We start from the raw sequence: 15,859 nt of genomic DNA on the forward strand, positions 1-15,859 counted from the left end.
TCTCCCCACCTCCCCCCCTCTCTCCCCACCTCTCCCCATCTCTCCCCACATCTCCCCATATCTCCCCACATCTCCCCGGCGCTCTCTTTCTTTTTCTTAGGCTCGACCTCGGCCTTCCAGCGCATCGCGCAGGCCTTCCAGACCGTCTCGGCCAATCTCTGCTCATCTCTGCTCATCTCGGCCAATCTCGGCCAATCTCGCGCGCAGGCCTTCCAGACCCTCTCGGACGCGGACAAGCGCAGCATGTACGACCAGGGTGTTGACGTCAAGTCGAGGCGCGGCGGGGGAGAGTCGGGCTCGGAGGACGACGAGGAGGAGCACCGCCAGTCGCTGCGCGAGGAGATCGAGCGCAGGTGCCGCGAGAGCGGTACGGCAGCTCCGCCCGCGGGTGCCTCTTTTTATGGTGGGACCTCTTTCGACTAGGTATTACCCCGAGCGATACGAGTTCTGGCCATTCGGCGACCCGTTCGTCCACAAGCGCAAGCGCGCCGAGAGGATGCGCCGCCAGCAGGGGCAGCGCGCGTGGTACGAGGAGGACTGATTGCGCGCCCATCTCCAGAGCGCACGTCAGGCGCACGGAGGCCGCGCGCCGCGTACGCACATTCCCGGTGCGGATGCTCTCCTCCGATAATGATAAAAAGCCAAAAACAGGCCTCGTAATCAAACGCCTCACGCGCCGTGTCGCGACTCGCGTGTCCACGAGTCGCACTAGTCGCCAGTCCGAGACACGGACAGTCGTCAGTCCGAGTCTGTGACTCGACACTCGTGTGTCGTGACTGTTGAACAGTGGTTAAAAACAGCAGTTGAAGTGTGGGGAGAAATGACCTTACCTTACTTACCGTGCCTTGTTACCTAGAGTAGACCCGCCGTGTGCTGCATGGCGAGGGCGAGAGCCCTCCGCCGCACGCACCCCTCGTAGAGGCTCCGCTCACGCTCGAGCTTGTCGTCCTACGGGAGGATGGGTTCGGGTAACGTGGGGTAGGGGAGGATGGGTTCGGGTACCGTGGGGTAGGGGTCTGGCGCTTCTGAGCTTGTCGTCCTACGCGGGTGAATACGCCGCCCTCGGGGCGGGAATAGACTGCCTTCTGGCGGCCGTCGCTGCTTCTCCTTTTACTGCCTGTGTGTGTGCGTCTTGGGCCCGCGGTTGTGCTCTGCGTGAAGAGGGTGCCGTGCAGAGGCGTCAGAGCCCCGCGTGGTTACGAGCGACAGAAAGACAGCGAATACCGCGGAATACGGCCGAGCGCAGCGGAGTCCGCGTCTCCTCTCGAGCGCCGGCTGGGGCACAAGAGTACGTGTTCCGCTTCGGCGGAAGTGCTTTCTGTTTCTAGGCTTGTGGTCGTTCCAGTCCGCGGCCCTCTCGACCCCTTCGGTCGCCGAGTGCCCCGGCGTCTGCACGGCAACCATCGGGTGGAGCGCCTAGTGTGAATACGCCGCAGTGTGAATACGCCGCAGTGTGAATACGTCACGGCGCTGTGTTTTTGTGTGAACGCCACAGTGTGAATGCGCCAACCTCTCACGGATTCCGCTTCTAGGCACGAGATATGGAGAGATATGGGGAGATGTTCCGCTTCTAGGGCGGCGTACATACGCGTGCTCGCAGCGGTAGTGGAACTGCACGTCGACCTGGTCCGGTCCGGTCCGGTAAACTTCAGGGAAGGGGTGGGGTGGGGTGGGGGGGGGGGGGGCGACCCTCGCGACTCCACGTCTAAAAAGACTGCAGCCAACGGAATAAAGGTGCCAGCCCCGGTGTGTGTGTGTGTGTGTGTGTGTGTGTGTGTGTGTGTGTGTGTGTGTGTGTGTGTGTGTGTGTGTGTGCGTGTGTGTGTGTGTGCGTGTGAGTGTCGACCTGGTCGCCGGCGTAGCGAAGCGCACACAGCTCCTTCATGCCCGCGGGCGAGAGGACGTACGCATGCGCGTCCATCGACCGCACGCGCACCTGGTAGTAGCGGGCAGCCTTAAGTCCGAGATCTGAGCCCCGCGCCACGCCCCAAGCGACCAGGAGCAGGAGACATGGCCTTGCACCACACTTGCACCACGCTTGCACCACACTTGCACCACACGCGGGGACTGGGGAGACGGGAGCGCACGCGCACCTTTCCATCGCACCGAGCTGGGGTGCGCGCTGCTCACACCGGACGCCCCCCCTCGGGCGCACGCGCACCACGGCGCCGCTGCCGGCCAGCAAGTCCATCTTGCGCGGGAAGTGGCCTTCAAATGAAAGACGGGCGGGATGCAAGCAGATTGCGGGCGGCCTAGAGCCCTCTTGCCGAGGCTGCGCTCGCCCAGAAAGAAGATCCTCCAGCCGCTGCCCCCGCCGCCCTCGACCTCGCCGCCCTCGCCCGCGCACTCGCCGCCGCCGCCGCCGCCGCCATGATTGACGCCGCCGACGCCGCTTCTGCCACTCCCGCCACTCCCGCCACTGCCTCCACTGCCTCCGCTGCCTCCGCTGCCGCCGCTTCCGCCGCTGCCGCCGCTGCCGCCGCTGCCGCCGCTGCCGCCGCTGCCGCCGCTGCCGCCTCCGAGCAGAAACGCGGCGGCGGCGGCGGCGGCGTGCGGCGTGAGGCGGCTAGACAGGAACTCGACGTCATCCTGCGGGGGGGCGGGGAGGGAAGAGCGGCGTGGGAGAGACAGAGCCGGAGGCCAGCAGAGAAGAGACTTGAGAGGCCAGAGAGGAGATACTGCGCGCCTCAAAGGTCAGGGCGCGCCGAGCGCCTGCAGCGAGCGCCAAGCGCGCGGCCTGCCGGCAGGTCGGCTGTGAGCAGCAGCGGTGAGTGCGTCTCGGAAGCGCGTCTCGGAAGCGGCCTTCTGGTGGGCAAGGAAGCAGCCGCGCTTGCCGTCCACGAGGTCGGGCTCCTGCGAACGAGCGCGGACGGGGCAGGCGTACAAGCGATGTCGGCGGCGGGCCGTGTGCAAGTCGTGACTGGGTGTCCTTTGCCTGTTCGAGCCACTGGACGCGATCGGCGAGGCCGACGGCTGCGAACTGGGCCTCGGCGGCGCGGCGTCGTTCGGGACGCGAGGTGAGCGTGATGCACTGCACGAGGTCGATCTCGTTCCACAGCGCCTCCATGGAGGGCACTTTGCGGCAGTTGTGTGGGTGAGAGCGTCTTGTCCAGGTCCCAGGCGCGCGGCACCGGCGAATAGGAGTCGCGGCAGCGGAAAAGAATTTTACAACTCGAAAAGAATCTTAGCAAAAAATACAAGACCCTCTCTCACAGAACACTGGCACGACAAGGGCGCAGACTGGCGCGGACTGGCACACACACCGGCTGAGGGCCCAACAGGAGAATCGTGTTTTTTGGGTTGGGTTGGGTTGTCGGCACGGGTTGGGTCGGTCACTTGTAGTGAGCGTCGGGCTGGTGGTTCGACACCGAGTGAGTTGGGTTGTCCGCCCAACCGACCGCGTGAGATAGGGTGCTGACCTTTCTCGCCGAGGCTCGCCGTGGCCCCACACGGCGGCCTCTGCTCGCGTTTTCGAGCCAGAACCTTCGTCCGGGCCCACGGCCGGCACGCCATCGTGACTCCGCGCGCTCGGCCTCCACCGGCTTGCTGTGCGGACGGCTTCTTGTGGCTCTCGTCGAGAGCGTTTTGGCGGCCCGGCGGGTGGGAGAATATGTGTCGTCTGTTGTGTCACTGTGTACGTCATATCGGTCTTGATAATAAGCACGGTCGATCCGTCGAAGCGATACACTCGTTCCTATCACGTTGGACGGCTTGCACGGAGCTCTGTGCCAGCACACAGGAAGAGCCGCGCTGCAAGAAGAGCTCGATGGGGAGTGAGAAGCGTCAGAAGAGCTTGAGGGGTAACCTGAAGTCCGTCGTGACGCTTTTATTTCCCCCCAGGTTTGACCGCGCAGCTTTCAAAACTCGACGATATCTTCCGGAAAGACTGAACTTTCCGCAGGCGCCGCGGCAGCGGCATGAGAGGCGCAGAGAGGCTGCGAGTGCTCGACGAGTCTTGCGAGCTGCGCGGTCAAACCTGGGGGGAACTGACCGCATCAAGTCGGACTTCCGAAACCTGGGTGAGCACCTCTGACGGTTCTCCTGCCATCGCCGAAGCTGTGCCTAAGCATAACTCCCAAACCCGCAGCGGCCCGGGGGGCCTTGGGGGCAGCCTGCCGGACCGCCGCTGCACGGGGCTAAGCCCCAGAAGATGGGAGCTGTCGTCCGTGCCTCCCCTCTATGCGTCAGAGTGGGACCTACCTACGCCGCGCCGGGTGGGGGGCGCGCCCGGTCCTCGACGGAGCCGCGCGCCCCAAGCGAGGCGACCCAGGCGGCGAGTAGTCGCTCTCGTGCCGGAGGGGGCTTTTGGCCATGACTGTGCAGGTGTGGTGGTGGTGTGGGTGACGTGGTGGTCTGGACGTCTGGACTGCGCGGTCTAGTAAGAGTTTACATTTCCCCACACACACAAAGCGATGGGACAAGGGGGGGGCAACCCTCGCATCTCCACACCCGGACACGGGCAGGTGAGCCCCACGGCATTCAAAGTGGTCTGGTGCACTGGTGGTGGTGGTCGCGGTGGGCGTGCGTGTGGTGGCGTGGTGGAGTGCTCGCGGGGGTGCGTGGTGCGTGGTGGCCTGGTGGCGTGGTGGTGGTGGTGGTGGTGGTGGTGGTGGTGGTGGTGGTGGTGGTGGTGGTGGTGGTGGTGGTGGTGGTGAGGTGGTTTAGGGGGTTACGCGCGAATTGCAGTTTCGCGCCACGCCCCTGTAGCGCACCTGCTCCTCGTTCGTTTCCAGCCTTCCAGGCGGTCGTCTCGGCTCTCGCCGCGCTGCACATGGCTGATCTACTCTCCTCGATCTTCTCTCCGAGCGGCTACTCCCCGGCTCCGCGATTGCCGGCCGCCCTCCGCCGCCTCGACGCTGCCCAGATCACCCCGCTCGACGCCGCCGCCGCCCGCCACTCCAGCAGCTCCGCCTCGCGTGGGACGGCTGGCTCCGGCGCACCGTCGAGGACGTCCACCGCTCTCAGTAACCAGAGAGTAACCCAACGGTGCACAAGGCGGTCGAGAGCCCCTCAGGTGAATGAGACACCGTCGCATGTGTGTACTGTGTATGCCGCGAGAGCGTCATCGCACCGCCGCCGCCTCGTTGTAGCCGTCGTCGTCGTCTGACCGTACTTGCACCACGCACACGTCTCCCCCGTGCACGCTCTCCACCCCTTGCGCTGCACTGCCGCCTCCAATCCTGCGCACCGCTCTCTCGGTGCTGCGGTGGAGCTGGAGGAGCCGGCCCGCCGCATCCGTGGCCTGGCGAACAAAGGCGATGTAGGTCGCCAGCCACAGAGTCTCCTCGGTGGGCAGACCCGCCATCGCGGCGCGGCAAAACTGCGCCAGCTGTTGCGCGAGCGCCGCCGAGGCGCGCTCGACCCCGGCCGCAGCGCTCGCCTGCTCCTCGTCCCGCGTCGGCGCCTCCTCCGTGTTGCCTCGCCGCGACGGCCGTCCCGGCGGCGCCTCTCGGAAGACAGGCCACCCGCAGTTCAAACGGGACGTGGCCTCCCGCCCCGACCCCTGGCCGTGCTCCACAGTCGCGGCAATGGCGCGCAGCAGCTTCGCGACGGCGGCGGTGAGATCGGTCAGCGGGCCGGCGAGCAGCTCAGAGAAGTGGGTGCGCGAGGCCCCGGCGGAGCCATTGACGGGATGACGGGTGTACTCGTCGAGCGTCACGACGGAGTAGATGAAGCGCCGCATATGGGTTCCAACGTCGCGAAAGGTCGCCCAGTCCCCGCCGCCGCCGAGCTCCCACTCCTCCCACTCCGCCGCCGACACCGCCGCCTGGGGGGGGGGGGCATTGGCTACGGGGGGTGAGAGGGGGTCATTGGCTACGTCTCGGCTGAAGGCTGGATTATCTCGGCTGACCTCGTACGCGGGCCGCGAGCTGATGATCTGCTGGTACGTGGCGTGGATGTCGCACTCAATCTCCGGGTCGTCACAGATCTGGGAGATGCGAGCCAATCTCGATCCGGAGCAGAAGGCGCCAACCACGCTGCTCATCGCCTGAGCCGCGTCGAGCAGATTGTCAGCAAGGATGCCTCGTAGTTCTCTCGACGCCAGGATCCGAGGAGGAAGTGCCGTGACGACCATCGCGATGAGCGCGCCGACGAGGATCATGACAACGCGGTAGACGCCAGACTGGAAGTCGTCTCGGTACTCGAGGATGAGTAGAAAGTCAAAGGTGAGCGCGGAGAGGAAGAGCGCGTAGCTCCAACTCGCCCACGCCTTGCTGGAGGCCAGAAAGGTTGCTGCGCCAGTGTAGGCGAAGATGGAGGCGCCGACAAAGACCGAGGCGAGGGGCGAGGGGTCGCGGTTAAAACAAACGGAGGGCAGCATGTTTACGAGAAGTCCGCACACGAGCGCTGCTCCGGCAGCAAAGGTGGTCCCGACGACTCGGTTGAGCGTCTTGTGCGTGGTGGAGCCGAGGGTCTGCGTCTGCATGACGACGATTGTGGTGATCACTGCCCAAACGCCGGTGCCCTTGGTGATCTCCTCGACCGGGTTGATCAGCGTCAGCGCGGCGCCGATGAGGACGGCGAACGCTGTCTTGAGCGCGTGGATCCGACGCAGCCTCACGGCAGTCGAACGGTAGCGGCCGTCCTCGGTGATGACGCGCTGATCGCCGCCGCGCCGGGTGCTGCGGATCCGCCGGGCGTACCGCAGCTGCCTCCAGCGGGCCGATGCACGCAGTGGAGCGTCGAGCGGGGGCGTAGACGTTGCTGTGCCATCGCCGTGCAGCGGCGTGGGGGTGCTGCTATCCCCTTTGCTCATGGCTCGCCACTTTTGGCGGGATCAAGGAGAAGCCGGAGGACGACCATCGACCACCGACCACCGACCATCGGCTCCGCGCTGTTTTCTTTCTTTCTTTCTTTCACAAGGTGAGGCACCGGTCTTCGAATGGATGGAAACCGGAGAGCTCAGGGCAACAACGCAAGATGAGACCGGAGCGCCGAGCCTCGCAACGGTGAGGGAAAGAGGCGCGGGCGGATGGTGCGAAGTGGAGGTATGGGAGGACGGTGGACAATCCTCTGCGAGCGTCACACGCGAGGAGTGGGGGCCGGAGTCGCGCCGAGCCCGGGCAGAAAAGGGGGCGCCACGGAAACTCAAGAGGTTGGTGTGCGGCGGACCGGTAATAAGGGCGGCCCTCATGCAGCGGGCCGCCACGACCAGCGAAGGATGGGAGATTGCGGCTAGCCCATCCAGGTGGGCAGTGCAGTACGCGCCTACCACGCGAGTGCGCGCCGCGGTGCCGCTGGTGAAACTGGCCGTCAAGCACCTCGCATCGCTACACCTCTCACGGGTCTACCGACCGATGCGTACCCTTGACCCATCCCGCCCGCCGGACGATGCAACGGCCACGACGCGCTTCTATGATCTATTGGCTCATACCGAACGAGAAGGGCGCGCGATCCAAGACGACACGAACCGAGAGTGGGAAATCGAGTACATCTTGGCGCAGCGCACAAACATCGAGCGAGGGGAGCCGGAGTACAAGGTGCGATGGCGGGACGCATCCGAGGAGGAGGATGAGTGGCTAGCGCAGGAGGCAGTCGCTGGCCCACTCCTAGACGCCTTTACCGCCGCATTGGGCCCCTCCGACGGCAGCGACGTAGGTGGGGACGGAGGCAGAGATGAGCCAAGTGACGGCGAGGGCGACAGTGACGATGGCGACGGCGACGGGGGGGGAGAGGGGAATGGCGAGAGCACAGCCTCTGATGAACGAAAGATAGCGCGGTCTATCTTCCGCTCTATCCACGACAGGTCCCTATCACGGCCGACGTCAGACACGGCGTACTCAGTGTTGACTGATGCGCTACCGGTTGGACCGCGACGATGTAAGAAGCCACGTCGACGGGGGCTGTGCGACCTGTGCGGCCTACTGGGCGGCGTGAACCGGGGGCCGCAGACTCGTTCTGCGCGCCAACGGCTGGTGACGCTGTGTTGCCCTTGAGCTAGTCCTTCCCCGGTCGCCTAGCCTCTGCGCTGTCTGGCGGACGCCTGTATGCCATGCACGCGGACCACGCTTGCGTGGATACGTGGCTGGCAGGCTGACCCGTGTGCGGGGTAACCCGCGCACGGGGAAGCTTCACGGGTTCGAGCCGTCAAACATTGAGCAGCGGAGGTGTGCCGAGGGGGACCGGGAGGCGGTAAGCCGTCGTCGCCCGGCGCTGCATGCAGCACCGTGGCGATGGCGCTAAGAGGTTCCTCTTTTCCGCGCCCCCCCCGCAAGGCGCGCGATACACACACTTTCTTTCTATCTTCCCCGGGAGAAAGGGCCGCCACCACAGAGGGATTTTAAGGAGAGTTTGGGGCTTTTGGCCATGATTGTCAACGAAAAAATTCTTCAATGAATCAATTCTTTCGCAGCAGCGGGGCCTCGTCTTCGACAGATGCACCGTGATATTCAATCAGCGGTGAGTGCAAGAGAGGACCATAGACTGGTTCCACAATAGATTTAGCCCTCCGGCCACGTCATGGGGCCATTCGAAGTGCCGCGGCCGGCTAGCTCGTGACGGCCCGAGTCCGAGGATTGCAGCCGTGAGGCTCGGGCCCTGGGTGCAGTCTGAGGCCCCACGCCTGTCGCTCGGGCGCGGAGGCGAGCCACGAGCGCATTCGGTACCCAGGTCACGCATCTTTCCACGCCCTCATTCGAGCGACAATCGCGGACACAACACTGCCTCACGCCCTTACTCTATTGCGGCTAGGCTACTCAAGCGAGACCTGGTGGCAATCCCGTCTGGCCAGCTAAACACGCCGCTTCGCGCAGGTATCGCGCCAGGCCCTGCCACCGCTCGCCGCCTCGCCGGCACGCTCGCGCTCTCCACAGATCCAATGCGCGCAAATACTCCGACCGGCGCGCACACCCACTCCGCCGCCGCCGCTCATGCGACCGCAACGCCGCGCCGCGACGTGCGCACCGCACGCAACCGCACGCAGCGACGCTTACCCGTCGGCCGTGGCACGCCGGCTCACGCATATCACATTGGTCATATTGTGCCGCAGGCGTTTGGCTCTCCCATGCGCCATGGCGCTCGGCGACGGGCACATGCTCGGCGGCGAGCAGGCGGCGAGCTGCATGGAATACGGCGTGGTGTCGGCGTCGACCATGGCGTGCCACGCCGCAAGACACACGCTGTGCGTCGCCTCAAAACCTCGGATTCTATCCGACAGCTAGCCCCGCCAGAATCACGCAGAATATTTTTACTAATACACGCAGGGTGAAACACGCACGCAGACACGCAGAGGCACGCCGTGCGGAGTCGAGTCTCGGCTCTTTGTCCGTTCGTACTTAAGTACAAGTACCTTCTCCAAATTATATGTCGTCACCGTAGCCCCCGTGGCCGTGCCAGCACACTGACGTTGTGTCCCGCGGGTGCTGACACCTCTCTGCGAGGAAGCGATACTCTCCCAGCGTGCCAACGTGGCACGCTGAATGCTGGACACATCGAGCCTGCAACGGCACTGCCGCGTACACCGATCGGCACCGCCCTCGAAATAGGAGAGCCTAACCAGGAACGCCAAACGCCTGCGGCACAATGGCCAATGCGTGAGCCAGCGAGACGGCCGACGGGTAAGCGGCGCTGCGTGCGGTGCGCACGTCGCGGCGCGGCGTTGCGGTCGCGTGAGCGGCGGGCGCGGGCGTTGGTCTGCGTGCGTGAGTTCGCGCGGCTGTGTGTCTCTCCGGAGAGCGGAGCGCGAGCGTGCCGGCGAGGCGGCGAGCGGTGGCAGGGCCTGGCGCGATACCTGCGCGAAGCGGCGTGTTGAGCTGGCCAGACGGGATTGCCACCAGGTCTCGCTTGAGTAGCCTAGCCGCAATAGAGTAAGGGCGTGAGGCAGTGTTGTGTCCGCGATTGTCGCTCGAATGAGGGCGTGGAAAGATGCGTGACCTGGGTACCGAATGCGCTCGTGGCTCGCCTCCGCGCCCGAGCGACAGGCGTGGGGCCTCAGACTGCACCCAGGGCCCGAGCCTCACGGCTGCAATCCTCGGACTCGGGCCGTCACGAGCTAGCCGGCCGCGGCACTTCGAATGGCCCCATGACGTGGCCGGAGGGCTAAACCAATGTGCAACCAGTCTATGACAGACGCACTCGAGCGCCTGCGGGAACATGCCTTTGAGACGCGCAACCCGAAGGCGGCCAAGCCACTTGTGCGGGCGGGGACCTTTGTGAAGGTAGGGGTCAGGGGTGGAACGATTCTGGTGTCGCGTCGGTCCAGTCTGGTGTCAAACCCGGCCAAGGTTATTAGATTAGACTCGGCGGCGGCCCCCCGCACCTTGGCCGGATTTGCCGACAAGAAAGAATTGGCGCTGCAAGCACAAAAATCTCGCACAACTGGGCCCGAAAACACAGCGCAAAGTCAGGGGTCCTGAAGCGTGGAACGAAACGCGGCGCGTCCGGAACTTGACTTCGTCGATTGCTCCAGCCCGTCCACGCAGGTCGAGACGCTCACCTCGCCGCAACCCTCGCCAGAGAGGACGCAATGGTGCGTACCGTCACTCAGCCACCGAGCGCTGCTGGGGGAAGTCCAACGTCACTCCCTCTCCCTGTGCAGAAGCGAGCTTTCCTGCTCCCGACGCCATCAGCAAGCAGTTTTCACAGAGCCGTTTACGACTTGAAGTTGAAGCGGCTCGCTGCCGCCGAGGTGAAACGGGCGCTGACGTCCGACCTCGCGACGGCCTTGGGCCCAGCTACCGGCGCGCCGTCGAGTGCACCTCTACTGCCGCCGGTCGCAAAGCGTCTGCTGATCTGTCCAGTAAGCTGCCTTGGGCTTGGCAGCGGTCCTGTCGCCCCACGTGTGCGGTGCTAGCTGCAAGGCAGAAGCACCGTGTCGCACGGTGCTGCTGTCGCCGCCAAGGGTGGTGCGGGTACGAGTTCGCTCTCTCGCATCCCAAAACGCCCCGCTCGCCGGCTCCGACGGCCTGCGGCACCACCGCCTAGTTCATGCTATCGTCAGGTGCGTTGTGTGTGCCAGCCCGATGTGTCCGCGCCCTCGCCTAGATTTGTGCTCTCAGAGTTGTCAATTCTCCCAGTTCACTCGCCCCACCTCTGTGCTTGTTTGGTCTTCCGCGGAGCACAAGTACTGGCTACTGCGCTCTGCGCACTGCGGCTGCCGCGTGTGTGCGTGTTTAACTGCTGTGCCTACGTGTGTACTCCTACTCGCTACTGCGTACTGGCTACTTTGTTCGGCCACTTGACTTGCTCACTTTCGTTGTTCCCGACACGAGCGACATAAAGTATGTAGAATGTACGTACGCAGCTCCACACATCGTGATAAGGTGGTTCACGCCGCTCGAGCAATCTCTCTCGCGACAACAGGCCCCGTACTCGACGACCACACGCCTGTCGCGCTCGCGCCGCACCGCTGGCTCACCCTCACCCTCCCTCGTTACCGCAAAGGGTCCATCGCGCGGCCAGAAGCTGCGGGCCAACTATTGGAAGGTACCGGGGGGCCTCCCCCCCCCCCCCCCCCCTTGCCCTGCAGACGGCATCGGCGGTTTGCCTCTCCGAAGACCCCCCCAAGCCCCTCCCCTCGTCGCCCTCCCGCTCACGTTAGCAGCAGGAACGCGAGCGCCGGCACGTTGCCCCACCACCCCGCCCCGCCCCGCCCCGCCCCGCCAGCCGTCGTCTCCGACTCCGCGAAGCCACCAGCCACGAAGCCACGAGCCGACGCCGCCGCGCCGCCGCGCAACGCCTCCGCCATCCTCGTTGCCGGCGCCGACCACGCCGTCGCGGCGAGCAGCGCGGCGCGTGCGTGGCGCGCGTCGTGCGCCGCGGCGCCGACGACCTCGGCGGCGGCGGCGGACGCGGCGGCGGCAGACGCGGCGGCGGACGCGGCGGAGGGCCGGGCAGCGGAGTTGTTGAAGCAGCGGCGCGAGAAGCAGCGCGGCGGCGGCGGGGCGAGGCCCCCGCTGAGGATGAGGGCGAGGACGACGAAGAGGACGGCGACGGCGCCTGCGCCGCGCGGCGGCCCCGACGCGGCAGGCACGGCGGGCACGGCGGGCGGCGCGCGCAGACGGGCAGGCGGGTCTGGCGAGACGTCGCCGCCGCGGCGGCGCAGCCGCGCGAGCTTGGAGGACGCCTTTCGCACCTTTGCGAGCCCGGCGGCGGCGGTGGACCCGCCGCCGGCCGCGATGGCCTCGTGCACCTAATACAGACATGCCCTCGACATGTGCACATGCGCATGCACATGTACATGTTGTTGTGCATGTGCATGACATGTGCATGTGCATGTGCATGTGCATGTTGTGGGGACAACAACATGCACATGACATGCACATGACATGTACATGTGCAGGCATATTCTCGATCCGCCGCCGGCCGCGATGGCCCTCGTGCACCTCCCGCCCATCTCACCATCTCCCATATCTCCCCATATCTCCCCATATCTCGTGCGCTCTCCCGCGCCGTCATGTAGAATCTCGGGGAACTCTCGGGGACTCTCGGAGAATCTCGCACCTCCCGCGCCGTCATCGCCGACTCTGTGGCAGAGCGCACCCTCGCGACCGCCTTCATCACCGCCCCCGTGTCGGGAGACGGCGTCAGCGGCGAGGCGGGCGAGGGCGGCAGCGGCGAGGCGGGCGAGGGCGCGAGCTCGTCGTCGAGGCGCGAGTTGGGCGCGGCCACAAGCGGCGGCTGCGGCTTGTCCGGCGTGCCTAGAGATACCGCGCGGGGATCACCCCCACTTCGGCGGTGCTCGGCGCGGCTGCGGCTTTGTCCGGGCGTGCCAAACGAGGGAGGCGGCGGCGGCTCGGCCGGCAAGGCGCCCGCAGCCCAAGCCGCCTCTGCCGCGGCGACGTCTAGCGGCGGCGGCGGCGGCGGCGGCTCGGTGGGCAAGGCGCCGGTGTCGAGCATGGCGGCGCGGGCCTGCGCGGCGCCGCTTGGCGAGACAGGCTCACACGAGAGCTGCACCAGCGCCTCGTGCCCGAGCTGGGCGAGCAGCGTGCGGGTCGTCGGGCGGACCTCGGGCGAGGCGGCAACCGGCGCGGGCGGCGAGGCGGCGGCCGAGAAGGGGGAGCCCGGGTGCCACGGCGAGGCGGCCTCGGAAGACGGCGAGTCCACCCGCCAGGCGCGAGGCGGAGAAAAGACGAGTCCCTCCTCCTCCTCGCCCTCCGTCGCCGCCTTCGCCTTCGCCTTCGCCTTCGCCTCCTCCTCCTCCTCCGCCACCGCCACCTCCGCCTCCTCCTCTGTCTCCTCCTCCTCTGTCTCCTCCCCCTCCTCCTCCTTGGCGGGCACGCGCCAGTCGAAGCGGCCAACACCGACCAGCTTCCCCGACGCTCGAGGAACGAGGCCGCGGAGGCGGCGCGGAAGGCACGGACCGGGCGACACCTCCTATGGATGATGGCTAATGAGTTCGGCTGGCGTCACACCTCATGCCGCGCCGGGAGATATGGGGAGGTGTGGGGAGATGTGAGGAGATATGGGGAGATATGGGGAGATGCGGGGAGATGTGGGGAGATATGGGGAGATATGGGGAGATGCGGGGAGATATGGATAGGTGTGGGGAGGTGTGGGTAGATGTGGGTAGATGTGGGGAGATATGGGGAGATATGGGAGATGCGGGGAGATGCCAGACCTGACGCCGCTCCTCCGCCTCCGCCTCCTCCTCCTTCCCCTCCGATGCCGCGAGCGCGCCTGCGGCCGGGTGCACCTGCGCCGCCCCTGCCGGCGAAGCGAGGCCGATCGCTCGCAAGTTTGCGCTGCGGGCTCGGGCCAACCGCCCAGCATAGCGGCGCTCCTTTTCCGCGCGCTCCGCCTCCGCCTCCGCCTCCGCCTCCGCCTCCGCCTCCGCCTCCGCCTCCTCGCCGCCGCGCCCCAGCCGCTGCTGCTCCACCGACCCCGGTGAGAGCTCGAGCAGCCTGGGAGTCGACGGCGACGGCGCGGACGGCGGCGACGGCGCGGGCGGAGGCGACGCCCCGGTCAGCGACGCCCCGGTCGGCAGCGGCGGCGCGTCAGGGAAGAGGGAGAGGAGGAGTGGGGGGGGCAGCACGGCCAGCGACGCGGAGAAGACCTCTTGCGACGCGGTGACGACGTGCTGGGAGAGGCCGCCGCGGGTGAGCGAGAAGAAGACGTCAGCCACCTCGCCGGTGTCTGCCGACGGCAGCGTGAGGGAGGGGAGCCAGACAAAGAAGGCGTCGCTGCGTGGCTCGTGGAGGACGACGCACTCGCGATGGCGGAAGCAGGCGAGCTGGCGGACCCGACCGACCCGGGCCGACGCCGACGCCAGCGCGGCCGCCTCTCCCCGCTCCACTCCCAGCACCGCCACCTGCTCCGAGGGCAGCGCCACGGGTGCCAAGGCCGCTGGCTTCTTCGCCGCCGCCGGCCGTGCCGCGAGGGCGTTGCTCCCGAGCGGCGCCAGAGGAGAGCGCGCCCGCCCTGCGATCGGCGTGCTCATCGGAGGCGTGCCGCTGCGGCTCAAGAGTTTTGCGCTCTCTGGCAGAGCATCCACCTTCTGCTCCGTCTTTTGCGGCGGGCTGTACCACTGCCGCTGTGGGAGACACGCACGGGTGGCGGCGAGCCACGAATCCTCCCAGGCCTTGGTGCGAGGTGTCCGAGGAGGCGACGGCGACGGCGACGGCGACGGCGACATCGGCGAGCTCGGCCGGTGAGGAGCTTCAAACAAGGAGGGGGCGCAAAGTTTCTCGCTCCGGCTTAAATTCTTTTTTTGTAAAATTCTTCTTCTTCTTCAGATTTTTTTATGTAGGTTATGTCGGAGGGGCTCTCTTGTAGAAAAACAATATGCTGCAGCCCAACTGCACTCCAAGTGCCGAAAGGAAGACAACACAGAAATAAAGAATTTTACGCGGTACCACCCGCCAAAAGTGCTCCAAAATCCCTACGGCTACGCTTGCGCTGCGCGCTGCTCTCTCGTCGATACGTGTCCTCACCAAGGCAGCTCACCGCTCACCCGGCACACCGCTCACCCGGCGCCGCGAAGCCGCATGCGTAGTCGCTTCGTAGCAAGTCGCAGAGGGCAGCGCGCGCCGGCGCGGTGAGCTCGACTCGAAGCTCGTTCCCACACCCGTCCCGATGCTTGGCAACCTCGGTTGAGCGCCTGAGCAGCCGCGACACGTTGGTGCCGTGCGACACGTTGCAGAGGCGGAGCAGCGCGGCCATGTCTCGCTCCTGCCGGTGTGAAAAGTACCCGGATGAAAGACATCCGATGCGGACGCTATGCATCTTGGCTGGTCACAGCCGAATACAGCTGAGCTCCCTTCCCCTCGAGCGCTGGCTGGAGTACACCCAAGTCCGTCTGTTCAGCGCGTCTAGGGCTCCCGCGCCAGCCACTCCACGCGGCCGACAAAGCCAAACGGCCGCGGCAGCCGCACGGCGAGCTTGAGCACCTGCGGCCACACGTGGAACGCCTGCGTGCCGATGCACCGCCTTGCGCGCACGTCCTCGACGAGCGGCGTCAGCACGTCGCCGCGGCAAGGGACGGACAAGCACGCCGCCTTGGGCCGCGGGCATCCAGTCCGGAACCCGTGGCGATGGCGGTGGACCGCCTCCGCCGCGCCCGAGAGGAAGGCGAGGAGCGGGTCGCGCACAAAGGTGAAGATGAGGTACGGCGGCAAGTGCCTCGCCTCTGGCATGGCATCGGACGTCTCCATGGCAGCGGGTGGCTCCTCAAAGGTGAGCTGCAGCGGCCGGCTGGCGTCCTTCACCCGTGCCAGCGCGTCCTGGTAGCCAATACCCTGGAGCGACGTTCCCTGCACTGCCACCACCACACACCCGGGCCGGATCGCCGGCTCGCTCGACGCGAGGCCGTCGTCTGTCAGCCACTCCACCCTCAGCTTCTCGCTGCCCTTCCAAAAGCGCAAGCCGAGGGTGCCGTGCTTCCGAAAGGTGACGGTGAACCGGCGCGGCGACCGTTCCTCCA

General features: G+C 66.3%; 4 protein-coding genes across 4 annotated transcripts in view; 1 reads left to right on the plus strand and 3 right to left on the minus strand.

Moving 5' to 3' along the window:
• EMIHUDRAFT_457810 (hypothetical protein) overlaps positions 1-634 on the plus strand; it is a gene marked incomplete at its 3' end in the record, with an annotated part of 973 nt that extends 339 nt beyond the window's left edge. Inside the window, exons 3-5 of the mRNA XM_005776608.1 lie at positions 101-132; positions 208-352; positions 424-634. Of these exons, the coding sequence (XP_005776665.1) occupies positions 244-352; positions 424-632 (318 nt within the window). The remainder of the gene's footprint in view (positions 1-100; positions 133-207; positions 353-423) is intronic.
• Positions 635-917: 283 nt separating this feature from the next.
• On the minus strand, positions 918-2,439 carry EMIHUDRAFT_443910 (hypothetical protein). Its single transcript, XM_005776609.1, has 6 exons — positions 2,409-2,439; positions 2,283-2,344; positions 2,162-2,208; positions 1,847-1,936; positions 1,585-1,623; positions 918-1,416 (listed from the first exon to the last, which is right to left on the minus strand). The coding sequence occupies exons 3-6, from the start codon at positions 2,189-2,191 to the stop codon at positions 1,111-1,113; spliced, it is 465 nt and encodes a 154-aa protein (XP_005776666.1). The 5' UTR covers positions 2,192-2,208; positions 2,283-2,344; positions 2,409-2,439; the 3' UTR covers positions 918-1,110.
• A 2,623-nt stretch (positions 2,440-5,062) lies between these two features.
• On the minus strand, positions 5,063-6,757 carry EMIHUDRAFT_238777 (hypothetical protein; the record flags this gene model as incomplete). Its single annotated transcript, XM_005776610.1, has 2 exons — positions 5,063-5,767; positions 5,852-6,757. 2 exons carry the CDS (start codon positions 6,755-6,757, stop codon positions 5,063-5,065), a joined length of 1,611 nt encoding a protein of 536 aa, XP_005776667.1.
• A 4,681-nt stretch (positions 6,758-11,438) lies between these two features.
• EMIHUDRAFT_457812 (hypothetical protein) lies at positions 11,439-13,172 on the minus strand. The gene is made up of 3 exons (XM_005776611.1): positions 12,711-13,172; positions 12,442-12,638; positions 11,439-12,130 (listed from the first exon to the last, which is right to left on the minus strand). The coding sequence occupies exons 1-3, from the start codon at positions 12,835-12,837 to the stop codon at positions 11,531-11,533; spliced, it is 924 nt and encodes a 307-aa protein (XP_005776668.1). The 5' UTR covers positions 12,838-13,172; the 3' UTR covers positions 11,439-11,530.
• Between the last annotated feature and the right edge of the window lie 2,687 nt (positions 13,173-15,859).

The sequence above is a fragment of the Emiliania huxleyi genome, assembly GCF_000372725.1.
Source record: "Emiliania huxleyi CCMP1516 unplaced genomic scaffold EMIHUscaffold_276, whole genome shotgun sequence".
In the NCBI taxonomy this organism is placed as follows: Eukaryota; Haptophyta; order Isochrysidales; family Noelaerhabdaceae; genus Emiliania; species Emiliania huxleyi.

Coding starts and splice junctions, on each gene's coding strand:
- EMIHUDRAFT_443910 (XM_005776609.1), bottom strand. CDS start 2,191: ATGGACTTGCTGGCCGGCAGCGGCGCCGTG. Junction 1,937..2,161: donor TGGCCGGCAGCGGCGCCGTG/GTGCGCGTGCGC, acceptor CGCTACTACCAG/GTGCGCGTGCGGTCGATGGA. Junction 1,417..1,584: donor ACCGCTGCGAGCACGCGTAT/GTACGCCGCCCT, acceptor TATTCACACTAG/GCGCTCCACCCGATGGTTGC.
- EMIHUDRAFT_457812 (XM_005776611.1), bottom strand. CDS start 12,837: ATGCTCGACACCGGCGCCTTGCCCACCGAGCCGCCGCCGCCGCCGCCG. Junction 12,639..12,710: donor GCCGCCGCCTCCCTCGTTTG/GCACGCCCGGAC, acceptor CGGTATCTCTAG/GCACGCCGGACAAGCCGCAG. Junction 12,131..12,441: donor CGGCGATGACGGCGCGGGAG/GTGCGAGATTCT, acceptor TGTCTGTATTAG/GTGCACGAGGCCATCGCGGC.